This window comes from Pseudochaenichthys georgianus, chromosome 15 (genome assembly GCF_902827115.2).
Source record: "Pseudochaenichthys georgianus chromosome 15, fPseGeo1.2, whole genome shotgun sequence".
In the NCBI taxonomy this organism is placed as follows: domain Eukaryota; kingdom Metazoa; phylum Chordata; class Actinopteri; order Perciformes; family Channichthyidae; genus Pseudochaenichthys; species Pseudochaenichthys georgianus.
Window position 1 is genome coordinate 35,848,273 of NC_047517.1, and position 17,436 is coordinate 35,865,708.

Below are 17,436 nucleotides of genomic sequence, written 5' to 3' on the forward strand. Positions count from 1 at the left end.
TCTCTGTCATTCAACTTTTTTACAAGCCTTTTTTGTAGCTTAATTCCTCGTTGGGTTGCTTTGATGCCGCTCAGCTTCTTCCAGCTTTAGTTGTCTTTTCGTTACTTGACCCTCACTCCTGCTGACCTTCTTGCAGACAGCAGCAGGTGCAGCATGCCGTGTGTCAGGCCTCAGTATTTAGGAACGTTAATCTGTAAATCAGATTGGGTTCCTCTCTTCAGACGAATACCTGACTTTAAATCACGTCTTCAAGTGAAAATCCACCGCACCATATGGACCATCTGCCCCCCCCCCCCCCCCACGACTGTAAAATCACGACTCCTCCTGACGATAAGAGGATAAAGCTTCAGTGTGTGTGTGTGTGTGTGTGTGTGTGTGTGTGTGTGTGTGTGTGTGTGTGTGTGTGTGTGTGTGTGTGTGTGTGTGTGTGTGTGTGTGTGTGTGGGTATGTGTGGACTAGCATTACTATACTTGTGGGGACCTAAATCTGTTTACATAGTCACGTGTGGGGACTGGCTTCCCTTATGGGGACAAATTGGAGGTCCCCATAAGGGGGATCATTAATTTTAGGGTGAAGACTTGGTTAGGTTTAGGATTAGGGTTAGGGTAAGGGTAAGGTTAAGGGTAAGGGTTAGGGTTAGGCATGTGTTGGTTATGGTTAAGGTTAGGATAAGTCTCCAGGAAATGCATGTAAGTCAATGTAATGTCCCCTGAAGTGATGTATACATGGTATGTGTGTGTGTGTGTGTGTGTGTGTGTGTGTGTGTGTGTGTGTGTGTGTGTGTGTGTGTGTGTGTGTGTGTGTGTGTGTGTGTGTGTGTGTGTGTGTGTGTGTGTGTGTGTGTGTGTGTGTGTGTGTGTGTGTGTGTGTGTGTGTGTGTGTGTGTGTGTGGCCTAGCATTACTATACTTGTGGGTACCTAAATCTGTTTACACAGTTACGTGTGGGGACTCACCTCCCTTATGGGGACAAATTGGAGGAATTAGGATGAAGACTTGGTTAGGGTAAGGCATGTGTTGGTTATGGTTAAGGTTAGGATAAGTCTCCAGGAAATGCATGTAAGTCAATGTAATGTCCCCTGAAGTGATGTATACATGGTGTGGTGTGTGTGTGTGTGTGTGTGTGTGTGTGTGTGTGTGTGTGTGTGTGTGTGTGTGTGTGCGTGCGTGCGTGCGTGCGTGTGTGTTGCTGAGTTTTAATCTATTTTTGCGTCCTGCTCTATTTGTTTAGCAGGTCAGTGTGCAGAGCGAGGCCACCGAGGACACACCGCTCTGCTTCAGGCAGGTTGCGAGCTTTCTGTTTTTATTCTGTGAATAAGGAGGAAGAATGGCGGCGATGTTTCGATCACCCTCTCTGGAAAACACTGAAGAAATGTCTCTGTGCGAACGGGAAAAAGACAATTACTTTGTACCAGATGAGGACTGTCGCGGTGAGGTGAGGCTTTCAAAACTACATGATTACTTTAGTACATTTTTTAAAAACAGCCTGTTAATATTGAAAGCTCTACAAGACTTTTGCAAGATTTGTAGTAAAGCAAGCTCAAGATTAAAAAATACGTTATTGCTATACAGTATGTCCCCGGCTCCTCGAACAATGCAACATTAATCTACACAGGACATAAAACAATAGAAATAGTGCGAGATTATAAGAAAATATAAGAGAATATTGCAAGTCAAAAATATGCAAGTTAATGTAGAAATAAGTAAACTACATAAAATAAAAACACAATGCTTGTGTGGAATGAAAAAACCGCTTATTGTAATAATACATGTAAATGTGAGCGGTAAACGTATATATAAACATCATATTGATTTTATTTATGATGAAGCTAACCCTATGAACTTTTGTCCAACTTCTACAGTGAGTTTTATTGTAGCGCTTATGGGTTGGAGGCAAAATGGGATAGGTGCATGTTTAAGTACAATACAGAACAGTTTTATAGTTGAAGGCTGTTTAGAGTCGGTGAGGTCCTGATAATTTATTCCGGTAAATTACTCTGACCTACTAACTGAGCTGACCGAAGTTATTGAGTCTATGTAAATTTACTGCTTGGCTCAGATCCACCAACGTCAGCAAGATCTCACCTCTATTAACTCCTGAAGAACCAGGTTCAATTAACTGCCGTTTCTATTCAGACAACTCTTTTTAATCTGTTTAAGGGATCCCGAAGGATTTTGATATCAGTAAATGAGGTGTGTTCCTACCTAAGTGTGTGTGGCAGGGTCAGGCCCGGTTCTACGGGGGTGCATAAGGGTGCATTGCACCCTCAGTTGAGTCGTTATACACCCTCATTTGAAAAATTAAAAGTAAAAAAATAAATAATTAAAAGTGAAAAATATTACATTTTGCCTACTATTACTAACAATAGTAATAATAATAATAATAATAATAAGAAGAAGAATATAGTTGAAATAAAATAAATTGTAATTGTGGTTGAATAGCATTGTCTGCTGCATTTATTTGATCAATTTAAATGGTAAGTAACGTTATTATGTCAGGTGCGCGTGACCTGTGCCGCTGCACATTCATCATCTGCAAGGTGCTGACACAGTAGTCAATGATGGATCAGAAAATGGTTAAAACAACCAGCCCTTATCGCCAGCAGTAACACTGCATCTACTGCAGGTAATAACAGTTCAGATCATGGGGACATTACGTTACTGTCGTGGACTCGCCGGCTTTGCCCGCCTCGCCCACAGAGGCGGAGCAGCCACAGCCGTCTTCGTTACCCCAAACACCGCCACCCCTCGGCGGCCCGCAAGTGCCAGAGGACCTCGGCAAAACAGAGCCTGCCCAGGTATATTTAAAAAAGTACCCAACTCGCCTGTACAGTGGGGTAAGGCGCTCATTTTGCAGCTCATGGTTTCAAAACAGAGATTGGCTGGAATATTCATGTAAAAAAGATGCCATCTTCTGCTATGCATGTAGACATTTCGGTTCAAGTAAGTCAGATGCCTTCACCACAACAACTGGCTTCAACAACTGGCGCCATGCTCTTGTACGTGATAAGGGACTGGGAAGGCATAATCAAGCAAAGAGCACATAGATCCATAGATCTCTTAATGTTGCTCTCAAAGTGCACCAGATTGATGCTTTTAACTTCAATATTTAAAAAAGAAATCTTCCCGGGGGAGCATGCCCCCGGACACCCCCAGAGGAGGTGAGGACCCCCATAGAGGGTGTTAGGTACACTCCCCACTTATAAAAATAGCACTTTACCACTGCACCCTCTCTAATCTCAGATGCACCCTTAGTCATTTTGTTCTGGAACCGGGCCTGGGCAGGGTGCAGTCTTACCTTTGAAGCAGGAGAGGAGAGCACAGATTTTCTTTAAGTTGTCCCAGTCCAAAAGGTGAGATCAGTTTATTTGAAGAAAAATAGGTCCAAACTAATACAGGGTTTTTACCTTTTTAACACATTATAATCATACGAAACATATCATGCTGGGGTTATATTTTTATCTAAAACCTTAATTCATATTTCTCCCATTTAACTAGAATTATTAGTCCTAAAGTCCTGTACGTAATAATTACGCATTCCAGGCAACCTTACCGAGAGCTCCGTACCCAGCTCTGCTCACCCTCTCTTACCCCGTGGCTTTATGCCTCTACAACCGGATAGAAAACCCAAAACACCTCCTTTACGCCCATATTTGTAAAACTGGGCCTGGCCTCTGAGGTACAGGTTTTCCTAAATATTATCCTCTGCTATGACATAACCCCCCATTAAAGGCCTCAGCGTGTTTCCCCTTAAGGCAGGAGCCCCCCTCCCTGTGTTCTGGGGAGAAGAAACTGCCCTCTTCCTTATCAGGGACACCCATACATCATAGACCTTACACACTCAACTTAAACAAACCACTTTGTTTTTCACTGCAAATATAGAAAACATAACCGATGAAACATTTTCATTGTGAGTTATACAAGAATATAATTGATTATACTTGATTATAATTAACTTTCGTTTTAAGTACATCACTTTGTAGCTTTTTATTTTATTTATACATTTTGTTGCAGTGGTTGAAAGTGATGCAGTATATAATGTTTATTACAAGGCACTATAACCTTTGTCGTGCAGTTACAGAAATAAAATACGATTTTCATATGTATTGAAAAGAAAAGACGAGACAGAAATCCCCTCGTGTGCTTCCTTTTGTTAACCCTTATCCTCACCCCTCTTGCCTTTTGAGTTCTTTGAAATGTAACCGCACGTGTTGCATGAAATTGATTACAGGTTGTCAGTTATTAAAGGTAGAGATTTTCTTTAGCCGTTTACGATTATTTAATGCCCCATTCTGCTTTTTTCAGTTCTCCCTCTCCTGTAGTGGGTCATTTAGGTTTTTGTGCATGTAATTGTAAACGGTCTGTAAAGGCTAAAATCCCCGTGTTCCCTCCAGAGGGACTTTCTCTCCCACACACTCCACCTGCCTGAAACGCCTCCATTAGACTCCTTTGTTTTCTTCTGAACATAGTGACATCACTATTTATAACATGGTTGGCCAATCACAACAGAGCAAAGCAGCTGACCAATCAGAGCAGACTGGGCTCTGGTTTCAGACAGAGGGTGAAAAGAAGTGCTGCAGCACAGGCAGTATGAGACAAATAAAGAGCTTTTTGAACATTAGAGCATGGAGACATGTCCCAGTAGAGACACTACATACTGATATACACCTGAACATCACCAGGAGAGCACTCTTTAAAGTAGAGACACGACATACTGATATACACCTGAACATCAGCAGGAGAGGACTCTTTAAAGTAGAGACACTACATACTGATATACACCTGAACATCAGCAGGAGAGGACTCTTTAAAGTAGAGACACTACATACTGATATAGACCTGAACATCAGCAGGAAAGGACTCTTTAAAGTAGAAACACTACATACTGATATACACCTGAACATCAGCAGGAGAGGACTCTTTAAAGTAGAGACACTACATACTGATATACACCTGAACATCAGCAGGAGAGGACTCTTTAAAGAAGAGACACGACATACTGATATACACCTGAACATCACCAGGAGAGCACTCTTTAAAGTAGAGACACTACATACTGATATACACCTGAACATCAGCAGGAGAGGACTCTTTAAAGTAGAGACACGACATACTGATATACACCTGAACATCAGCAGGAGAGGACTCTTTAAAGTAGAGACACTACATACTGATATACACCTGAACATCAGCAGGAGAGGACTCTTTAAAATAGAGACACTACATACTGATATACACCTGAACATCAGCAGGAGAGGACTCTTTAAAATAGAGACACTACATACTGATATACACCTGAACATCAGCAGGAGAGGACTCTTTAAAGTAGAGACACTACATACTGATATACACCTGAACATCAGCAGGAGAGGACTCTTTAAAGTAGAGACACTACACACTGATATGCACCTGAACATCAGCAGGAGAGGACTCTTTAAAGTAGAGACACTATACTGATATACACCTGAACATCAGCAGGAGATGACTCTTTAAAGTAGAGACACTACATACTAATATACACCTGAACATCAGCAGGAGAGGACTCTTTAAAGTAGAGACACTACATACTGATATACACCTGAACATCAGCAGGAGAGGACTCTTTAAAGTAGAGACACTATACTGATATACACCTGAACATCAGCAGGAGAGGACTCTTTAAAGTAGAGACACTACATACTGATATACACCTGAACATCAGCAGGAGAGGACTCTTTAAAGTAGAGACACTACATACTGATATACACCTGAACATCAGCAGGAGAGGACTCTTTAAAGTAGAGACACTACATACTGATATACACCTGAACATCAGAAGGAGAGGACTCTTTAAAGTAGAGACACTACATACTGATATACACCTGAACATCAGCAGGAGAGGACTCTTTAAAGTAGAGACACTACATACTGATATACACCTGAACATCAGCAGGAGAGGACTCTTTAAAGTAGAGACACTACACACTGATATACACCTGAACATCAGCAGGAGAGGACTCTTTAAAGTAGAGACACTATACTGATATACACCTGAACATCAGCAGGAGAGGACTCTTTAAAGTAGAGACACTACATACTGATATACACCTGAACATCAGCAGGAGAGGACTCTTTAAAGTAGAGACACTACATACTGATATACACCTGAACATCAGCAGAAGAGAACTCTTTAAAGTAGAGACACTACATACTGATATACACCTGAACATCAGCAGGAGAGGACTCTTTAAAGTAGAGACACTACATACTGATATACACCTGAACATCAGCAGGAAAGGACTCTTTAAAGTAGAGACACTACATACTGATATACACCTGCACATCAGCAGGAGAGGACTCTTTAAAGTAGAGACACTATATACTGATATACACCTGAACATCAGCAGGAGAGGACTCTTTAAAGTAGAGACACTACATACTGATATACACCTGAACATCAGCAGGAGAGGACTCTTTAAAGTAGAGACACTACATACTGATATACACCTGAACATCAGCAGGAGAGGACTCTTTAAAGTAGAGACACTACATACTGATATACACCTGAACATCAGCAGGAGAGGACTCTTTAAAGTAGAGACACTACATACTGATATACATCTGAACATCAGCAGGAGAGGACTCTTTAAAGTAGAGACACTACATACTGATATACACCTGAACATCAGCAGGAGAGGACTCTTTAAAGTAGAGAAACTACATACTGATATACACCTGAACATCAGCAGGAGAGGACTCTTTAAAGTAGAGACACTACATACTGATATACACCTGAACATCAGCAGGAGAGGACTCTTTAAAGTAGAGACACTACATACTGATATACACCTGAACATCAGCAGGAGAGGACTCTTTAAAGTAGAGACACTACATACTGATATACACCTGAACATCAGCAGGAGAGGACTCTTTAAAGTAGAGACACTACATACTGATATACACCTGAACATCAGCAGGAGAGGACTCTTTAAAGTAGAGACACTACATACTGATATACACCTGAACATCAGCAGGAGAGGACTCTTTAAAGTAGAGACACTACATACTGATATACGGACAGAAGGTTGCTGTTGTCACTGTAAAGCCCTCTGAGAGTAAACATTGATCGATTGATTGTTTCTGACCTTTCAGGGGTTTGATCAGGATTCGGTGTGCAGCGAGGAGGGGAGAGGGGGCCGGAGCGTCCGCAGGTCTCTGTTCGTGGAGATCTACGGTCTGCAAAGGGAGCCGCACATCTACTTCTCAAACCAGGAGTACTACAAGAGGCTGGAGGAGCTGAAGAGCGCACACCTGAAGAACATGGCCGAGCTGGAGAGGATGTACATCGGCCAGCATAGGGAGAGTCCTGCAGAGGAGGAAGAGGATGGAGGAAGAACCAACAGAGAGGACAGGCTGTCTATCAGGTTTGACCTTTTTGACTTTTGTAGTCACTTTGGCGTTACACTGAAATGTAGCCATTGAGTTAATATTATGTATAACTACAGAATTAAAACGTTTCAAACAAAGATAGCCCAGTTTAGACACATCCAGATGTATGTTTTCACTTGCTATTTACCAAGAATGATGCTTACTGCGCAGCTTTGTGTCATGGCCTCAGAGAGGATTTAATATGGGTGGGAATTTCATTAGCAACATTTGATCTGAGTGCAGGAGGCAGTAAGTAAAATAAATTGATTGGATGGCTGATATATTCTACTGTGGGGCGAGGAACAATGTATCATGAATTATTGATTATATTTATATTATATATTGATTGATTGATTGATTGATATACTTTATTAATCCCCGTGGGGAAATTGTTTCTCTGCATTTGACCCATCCTAGTGTTAGGAGCAGTGGGCAGCCATTTTGAACAGCGCCCGGGGATTAATATATATATATATATCTCGTGCACATATATATATTATTCTCTCAGAAGCTTTCTTTAAAATCATAAAGCGAATGCACTTACAGTATAATGTGAAGATAAAGTACACCCTGTAAATACACTCCTTTTAACCCATTGTTGCCTGAAGGTGGCACTATTGAGTTTCAATACAGTCGTTAGTGAACAGACACATCTCAACAGGCATCCATTTGATAATGTGTGTATTAGTCCTCCATTTTATGTAATGAGTGGGTCAAAGGTCAAGATGGTGACTCGGCATCAAAAACTAAAAATGTCCCAATAAAACCTATTTAACAATGTTCAATCCAACACTTTAGTGCATATTTGATATTTTATTGATGTAGTACTTTTCAGGCAGTCTGACCTACAAACAAATGTAGGTCAGACTGCACAAGACTTTGTTTAGGAAGTTATTTTGGAGTCAAGTGGCAGGAGAATTAATGCCTCCTCCTTCCTGGTAATCAAGCAGTGGCACTGTCAGGAAACTCCAGAGGATCAATTCCCAGGAGGAGCTGGACTTCCACGACTCATCGAGCGGTTCGGACCAATCGGAGCTTTACGGAGCGAGCAGTACGGGGGATCTGGAGCTGCAAAACCCCCGATCAGCTGGCCAGGACCGAACCTTTGAGAGGTTGGTGAAGTATACGCAGACAAATCCTCAAATCTGGGGATTCTTAGAGGGAAAACGTAGATTTAGTCCAGTTGCCAGCTCATAGATTCCTATTGTGAACTCGGAAATGTTGAGTACCCCAAAGTTTTATGTTAGAAATGCATAGTCTGGGTCCCCGGCATTTAGAAACTGCTGAATGCTAACTTGCATATGTTGGGCAATTAGCATTAATGTCATTATCTAGCAGTAATAACCACGATGGCCTATATGGTTAAAAAATGGCTTGGCCACCTTGACAATATTGGACTGATTTTGTGGTTAATTGATGATGCTGTATCCATTTCGGACCTTTTAAGGATTGTGAATGGCAGTTTTAACTCGAAAGTGGCCATATATCAACTCCTGGCTGATTTTGATTGAAGTTTATATGGACACTTGATCGACTGGATTACCCATCCTCAATAACCCTAAAATCACTTGAATATGGTCCAAATCGGCCAAGACATTTTGAACTTAATTGTGCAAATGGCCCAACATGCAAGTTAGCATCCGGCAGTTTCTATGTGCTGTGGACCCATACTAAACTTTTCTCACATAAATCTTTGGTTTACATTTTTGGGGTTTATAAAGTGGGCCAGAAGACCAATAAGAAGATTTGTTTTGCACTTTTTTTGTGTTAAGCGTTCCAGATTGATTGCGAGCATTAACCCGTTAGGCGTTAACATTGGTAGCTTTATTTAAAAGATAAGATAGTACTAAAAGGGGTGGAAAGTAAATCCTTTCAGTCTTCTAATTGATACTTTGCTGTCATTTTTCATCACATTTCACTCTCTTCTCTCTTCTCCCAGAGACTTCCTACTGAGCCCAGAAGAAATGACGACCCAGAAGCAGTTTCGGTTTAAGCCCAAGGCCTCCTGTCTGAAACCAAAGGGGAGAATTTCACGTCCAACTGGGGTCAGGGTCAGGTCCAACTTCAACGTCACCGTGCCCAAACCCTTCGAGATGATGCTGAGAGAGGAGGAGAGGAAGAGGCACAAGGTGCGCACTCGCTCGGAGATCCAGCTGGAGAACACTTTGCTGAAACGGGAGCTTGAGGAGCTCCAAGAGTGCCAGAAAAAGTTCAGGGCGTCGCCAGCACCGGCGCACATCCATCAGCCGCTCTACGAAGTGATCAGCCGTCGTCCCGGCCAGCGATCCAGCCACAGCAAAGGAAGCAGAAAGAATACGAACAGGAACCAGAGCATTGCCGATGCTTCTCCACAGCCTTTCCATTTCCTGGAGAGGGAGAGGTCGAAGAGGGAGGCGAAGATTGTTGCAGAGCTGGGGAACCTGGGGCTGAAAGAGGAACGACAGGCCTTTAAGGCGAGACCCATGCCCAGCTCGGTGTATGGAAGCAAACACAAGGCGAACATCAAGACCACAAGCCACCAGTTTACAGACATCTGCACACGGAGGGTCAAAGGGACCCAAACTCTGACGCCTCTCCTGACTCCTGTAAGCCTCAGACATGGCCGTCCTCAAAGCCAGTGAAGAAGCAGATAGAGGTTTCCATTGAGATGGCGAAAGGAGAGGGAGTGATGTCAGATTGACTCGCTTAAAGCCAAAAACATGTAGTGACCTCTGCAGGACGGCTGAGCGCGTTAGGACGGACTGTATCACTATCATAGACTGTGTTCATAAATATAAGACACACAAGGGAAGAAACAAAGAGCTACGTCCAAACACTTTTTTGTAGATTAGTTGAATTCTATATAAAAAAAGGTGTTGTCTTCATAAGATATATCTTGGTAAACTCTTTAATTTGAAGGATGGATATGTTGGGGCGGCAGGTCTCTTCTGCCGCCCCAACATATCCCAGATATATATCCATATATCTGGGGCCCCCAGAGTGTCTTGCAGCACCCCTGTATGTGTGCCTGACATATTGACTCATAATGGGTGATTAAAGGTTTTCATTTATTTTGCATGTTGTAGCTGACAAAGTGGGATGACACAATGCACTGTCTTCTTCTTCTTCTTCTTCTTCTTCTTCTTCTTCTTCTTCTTCTTCTTCTTCTTCTTCTTCTTCTTCTTCTTCTTCTTCTTCTTCTTCTTCTTCTTCTTCTCTTCTTCTTCTTCTTCTTCTTCTTCTTCTTCTTCTTCTTCTTCTTCTTCTTCTTCTTCTTCTTCTTCTTCTTCTTCTTCTTCTTCTTCTTCTTCTTCTTCTTCTTCTTCCTGTGTATGTAAAATGTGTCAATGTAAAAATAATATGTCATTCAAATGATGTACACTTTCCCCCCTGATAAAATAAGTCACGTGGGCTCTTTAGTTGGTTAGTTTTATGAACTGGTTTGCACTCAATACTAACCTATCATGTATCAGTGTCCTTACTGTAAGGTAATTATTATGTACAGCACTTTGGCTCGACCAAAAATCGTCTTAAAAATGTGCTATATAAATAAAACTTGATTTGATCATAAGTGTGTCATAAGTGTTCCCCTCTTGATAAAAGCCAATCATATCCCTTTATGCATTATTACACTGATTCATGGGCGGTGCCAGCTGATTCAGACCAGCGGAGCAGGGCCTATAGGACCAGCGTGCTCTCATTCAATCATTCATAACTCGTTGTTTCCTAACTTTTTTTATCCAATAGCAACTTAAGGGATTCCAGCTGCTTTTATAAATCCTTACAGAAGAAGTCATTCGTTCTAGTGATGGGAATTCCGGCTCTTCTTGGTGAGCCGGATCATTTGGCTCACCAAGAAGAGCCGGCTCTTTCGGCTCCCAAAGGGCTCTTCAGTTTACCACATATTATACCTTTTAATTAAATCAAATGTAGCCCTGTTTTGACTAATGATTTATATGTGTACACATATATCACTTAAATTATTCAATACATCCTTTGTACTGAAGTATTAAAAAGTAAAAATTACATGTTTAATATAAATTATTTGCTGTGGGCAATTGTTTTCATTGCATTTACAGACCCGTGTAACTCTCTGATACCACCCAATTAATGCATTGACTTGCTTGTAGAACCACGCTACACAAAACAGATAGCAACACCTATAAAAACTATTTAAAAAAAGGGGCTACTGTATCATACGGAAGAGGATTAGGGCCACATGAATATTTTTTTTTTGTTCTGGGAAAAAAGTCAGAATTCTGACTTTAATCTCAGAATTCTGACTTTTTTCTCAGAATTCTGACTTTTTTCTCAGAACAAAAAAAAAAAATTCTTTGGGAGAAAAAAGTCAGAAATACCGGTAACTGCCAGAATTCTGAATTCTGCATATTGACTACATTACATATTCTCCAGTTGCAGAACACAAACCTGACTTGACAGAAATGTAATTTGTTCATGTAATTCAAGACCTTTTAATACTGCTAAGATGTTTAAGGATTCAAACAAGAACAGTTGCATGCTTCATTGTTCTTATATGGAAACAGACAGTTGTAAAATACAATGTACTGTTTGCTCCCTCTTACTTTTTGTGTAAATTGTAAAATGATATGCCACTTACCCAGGTGAATAACTTGTGTAAAAGCATGAATGTGGAGCTAACCCCTTATCTGACCATTGACTGGAATATAAAGTTGCAAAGCAAGTGCCTTGTTCAAAGCATACTTGTTTATTTAGAACATATTTTATACTAGTGTAAAAAGTCATTAAGACATAATCTTAAAATAATGCTTAAAATGTTTTATGATCAAATGTTTCCTCAGGTGTCACATTGCCTTGATTCCAAATGTCTTGTTAAAGTTTCAAGTGGTGGACTGGGTGGTTCTTCTAAACAAGTAGATACACATACACACTTTCCCTATACACACACACACACACACACACACACACACACACACACACACACACACACACACACACACACACACACACACACACACACACACACACACACACACACACACACACACACACACACACACACACACACACACACACACACACACACACACACACACACACACACACACACACACACACACACACACACACACACACACACACACACACACAACTCTCAGATGTGCATATAAACTGAACTAGTCTTCTACCAGTTATCTTAGTTATGAGAAGTTATGATTACAATTGTTTGCTTTTTACTAAGATTGCAAGTATTGCTTTGATACTGAAAGACATTCTGAAGGTAAATTGTATTATGTCTCAACATCTGTTTTGCAGGCATTGTTGTGTGCAACAAAACCTATCTTTTATTTTTGGATACTTTAATAATTGTTATTGCACTGGCACATTACAGGCAGATATTTGTTCCGTTTCTATATTTCACATCTTGTGGATCAACCAATAATTAAAAAAAAAAAAGCAAAGCAAAAAGGGCTGTAATTTTCCGGTCATCCTTGTGCGGAATTGCCTACTGCAATGTGTAAATAAAGAGGGGCTTCAAAATCCGGCAGCTCTAGCAACTGCACTGCCGGATATGGAAGCCCCTCTTTATTTTTGTACCTGCTGGGCCCAGAGTGAAATGCTTTTGTGAGCACAAACTAGAGGGGAACAGCCAGCACCAGTGTGATTTTGGTGAGTCTGTGACTATCCTGGACAAAGATAAAGGGGGGGTTCCAAATCGGCAGCACCAACAGTCGCGTCACAGTTTGGGGGCGGACCATGGGCGGACCTATTCCTCATCGTCTCTGCAGTCGGGACTTCATCCTAGTATCGGCATCCACTCTTTTTCAATAGTAATTGGAATTGAACTGCGTGGCTTCACTGGGTCTTGTATGAAAATCCCGCCACCGAAGACGAATAAACAGCCATAAAACACAGTCCATGAGACGCCGTTTCATAGCTCTATGCCGACAGACAATAGAGACAGGGAGCTGCTGGATAACAAGTTTGCGCGTGTTATTTTCAGAGATACGAAGCGTGGGGATGACCTTGCAGATCATGTACCGGTGGAGTATCTTCACATGTAAGTAACTAAACGTTTTTCCTACATAGCATTAATAGTAGTTATGATTACTTGCATCGGTATTTCTACACCACCGGGCTTTATAAACCACATGGTGAACGCTAACTCTAGGCTACTCATTTGTACCGTGGTAAATTTGGTTTACAAGCTGAGTTCATCAGATGTGTTATGACATGTGTAGGTAAAAAGGCCAAGCCGCATAATAGATGTATAGCATTTTTTAACATTAAAAAAATAGTATAAAATCAAAAGGTGGGTTTTTTTGAAAAAAAGCAGCTTTGTGTTAAGTGTAGGGCAGTTAGCTGAGTTCATCAGATGTGTTTTGACATGGGTAGGTGAAAAGGTCAAGCCGCATAATAGATTTATAGGATTGTTTAACACAAAAAAAATAGTATAAAATCAAAAGGTGGGTTTTTTGAAAAAAAAAGCTTTGTGTTATATAGGCGGGCCTTGTATTAACACATCGAAGTTGGTTTGACAAAAAATCGCCCATCGAAGCCAGTGTTAAATAGATTTTTCGAATGTGTCGAATATCCAACGTCCAATATAAAACCAAATTGACCACGGTCTCATTTGTGGCAGACCGCCTAAGTGCCTTGAGTTCATGAATGAGACTGTGGTTGGTTTATAAATCGGTAATAACAACATTACAGCAGAGGTTATGTTATCTAATGAGAAAGTGAAGAGAGTTATGGTTGTCATTACCACAGATGACCGTAAATGTCTAAATCCTAGCCTATACCGTAAATATTACAACGTTTGTCGGGGTGCTCGTCTCTTATATTTGCTTGCGTATCGACATGTATAAAGTAGTTTTCTGCCGGTTTAGCCCCTGTGTTATTGTCCTGCACATGTACCGGCGGCTGAATCAACACTTCCGCATTCATTTGAGTTCTTTAAAAAGCAACTGAAATGTCTAGGACAAATCAACAAAACAGATTAATTATGTCATGCACGGAGTCCGTTGTTATTGTATTCCTTACATATGCAATCAACCCTTATGTTTAGTCTACTTTACGTTATCTTCTAACTTAATGACACACACCACACACACACACAGAGGAATAATGGGGTGGATCAGCTCTGCACACACACTTGGATCTCAGGTTCATCCACCAGAGACCCCAACCTGCAACCAACTGCATCCCGTGTGTGTGTGTGTGTGTGTGTGTGTGTGTGTGTGTGTGTGTGTGTGTGTGTGTGTGTGTGAAAGAGAACAAAAACACACACACACATGTGTTGAACTCTGTTGAAAGCTCACCACATCATTATCAGGCCAAAAATAAGTAAAAAGTAGAAAAAATGACTAAAATAGCGTATTATTTTGTGATTGAATATGTGTGTTGTGCTACTTCGAACTTCCACTCTTCTACATGTTTTAGGTTAGATGACATGTCACTTGTTAGATGCTTTTCCCCAAAGCGAGTTGGGCAATCCCCACAGGAGTGAGTCCCAAGATGCTGCCCGTATTGAGCCAGCCACTGAGCCACACCCATACAACTGTTTACTCCCCCACATGTAATTAACAACTTTAGCTATAACTTTCAGGATCATGTTATTCATACAAAAATGTAATTGACTAATGAATTAAGAAGTACTTGATTAGATACCTGGCAGTACAGCAAGTCATTTCATTGGCAAATAATGTACATTTGACTAATATATCAAGTATGTTGTACCTTGGCTCATTATTGAAAACCTACCGCATTACATTTTTTTTTCATTCAAAGTTATTTTATTTGTAATGCATTTGTCTTTTGCTCTGTCTGTCCCAGTCCTCCTCCAAACGTGTTGCAGCGCCAAGGAACTTCGCTGCACAGTCGCAGAGTTGGATGGTTTGACCAAATACACTATCCCAAAGGACAATGCAAACCGGCTGCATTTGCCATTGGACCGATCCCAATGTGAGTAAGACAAGCCCAGATAGCTCATCTCTAATCAGAGTTTGTTTTTTTCTGACATGTTTCCTATGTTAAAGCCATCCCTCTGCAAAACTCTATTGAACATACTGAATATACTGCAGCCATTATTGATGTTATACCTGTGTACTTCTGTACGTACATCTGCTGTTTTGAGTGCACAAGTGTGTCCCAATGTGAAATATGGCACAATGCAATATGATCACTCAGATGGTGCTCAAAGTTCCCCTGACACTGTTTCTCTGCCCTGGCAGTCAGATGGAAATTCCCTCAGTTCTCTTTCCTCAACGCTCTGCTAAGCTAAAGAAGCAGATGCCCTCCCCCCCCCCCCCCTAGTGAATAGCATCATCATGCACTGTGTATATTTCCCTCTGTAGGACCCAGCAATCACTCACACAGTATCATGCAGAATTTAGACTTAGGCTGTACACTCTCACCTAGGGGTGCAACAACTAATCGATTAAAATCGATTACCAAATTAGTTGCCAACTAATTCAGTCGTCGATTCGTTGGTGACGTCATCACGTGTGTTTTACGCCCCGTTAAGCTCTAACTTTATTGGTCTTTTTATCGGTACTGGAGACATTTAAAAAATATATGTCATGTATTATTGCTACAAAGACATTATATCGCAGTCTTAGTGTCGCCAACTCGTTTCTAATATGCAAAAAGACAAACAAATGCGTCTTTGATGTATTTTCGATCTTTCTCTCCCCCGCCTGCTGGCGAGGCGGCGGGGCAGTTTACACACGGGCAGCTGCAACATGCAGCAACACACACACGTGGGAGATGGCGGAGAGAACGCGCTCCGAGGTGGTTCAACTTTACCCGTCTCGATGTGGAGAATGCTCGTTGCCAAAAGTGGAATAAGAGTTTAGCATGTAAGGGCGGTGGTAACACGAGCTATTTGTCTAAACATTTAGCAAAAGTGCTCCACATCCAGACGGAGGAATGCACCGGGTTCGACTGTCTTTCTAGCAGCTCTGTAGCCCCGTCCACGAGTAACGTTTCCACGTCAGGTGTTATGTATGCTAGCAGCAACACACGGAGTTAACTACATTATACAAACATAATGATTAGAGGTAACAGAGTTATTTGCGGACTTTTGGTGACAGAGCCTTCAGTGTGGCATCCCCCACCCTCTGGAACTCTCTCCCCCCCCGAAATCCGCAGCGCCCCAACCCTGGACATTTTCAAAAAAGCCCTCAAAACGCACCTTTTTACCAAGGCTTTCCCCACTGTATAGTTAGTTTAATAGGTTTATTTTTCCGCTACTTCCCCCCCCCCCCCTTAACCTGTCTGCCTTTTTTCCCCTACTCCCCGCCCCCGCCTTGTAAAGCGACCTTGGGTTTCCTGAAAGGCGCTATAAAAATATTAATTATTATTATTATTTAGTTTGTTAAAGTTTCAGCTATTCTGTTTACAGTTCTGTCATCAGATTATTTAATACGATTTGTTAAAACACTGTTGTTTCTTTTGATGTGAAATATTATTTATTTAATTTGAATAAAAAGCAATGTTAGTTTTGTTCACAATTTAAGTTATTTCAATAATATATGTATTTTGGAATCAAGTATTAATCTTTATTGTCTTCATTGTTAGTTTCCACATGCCTAAAACAACCTCAAGCTAAATCTAAAAGTTGATGGCTAAATAAGAGCGTTTGAGAAATTGTGCAAGGCATACAGTAATAGTCCGAATAGTCGATTAATCGTTTCATTAATCGATAGATTAATCGATTATCAAATTAGTCGTTTGTTGCAGCCCTACTCTCACCCCATGCATGCCACCTTTAGCAGTAGACTGCGAGCACTGAGGAGCACCACAGAATGCCACAGGAGGTCCTATCTTCCTGAGGCCATCAGACTTTATAACTCCTCCTCCTGCAGGAAGGATAATTAAACTATAACACCATGTGCAATATTAGGCTGATGTCATAATTTCATAACATTTGCAGTTTTAATATTTAACCTAATTGTATTTAGTACGATAAGATTTGTCACCAAAATTACATTACATTACATTTAGCTGACGCTTTTATCCAAATCGACTTACAATAAGTGCATTCGACCAGGAAGATACAACCTTGAAG

The 17,436-nt window shown here is 41.1% G+C and overlaps 1 protein-coding gene across 3 annotated transcripts; it reads left to right on the forward strand.

Annotated features, from left to right (window-relative positions):
* The first annotated feature begins 1,227 nt into the window (after positions 1-1,227).
* LOC117460025 (protein FAM161A-like) lies at positions 1,228-10,956 on the forward strand. 3 transcript variants are annotated; one of them, XM_034101231.2, is made up of 4 exons: positions 1,228-1,434; positions 7,131-7,402; positions 8,354-8,518; positions 9,346-10,956. In XM_034101231.2, the coding sequence occupies exons 1-4, from the start codon at positions 1,327-1,329 to the stop codon at positions 10,025-10,027; spliced, it is 1,227 nt and encodes a 408-aa protein (XP_033957122.1). In that variant the 5' UTR covers positions 1,228-1,326; the 3' UTR covers positions 10,028-10,956. The 3 variants fall into 3 exon arrangements, with proteins under 3 accessions (XP_033957122.1, XP_033957123.1, XP_033957124.1); XM_034101232.2 differs by having other exon boundaries at positions 8,357-8,518; XM_034101233.2 differs by having other exon boundaries at positions 1,334-1,429.
* Positions 10,957-17,436: the final 6,480 nt, after the last annotated feature.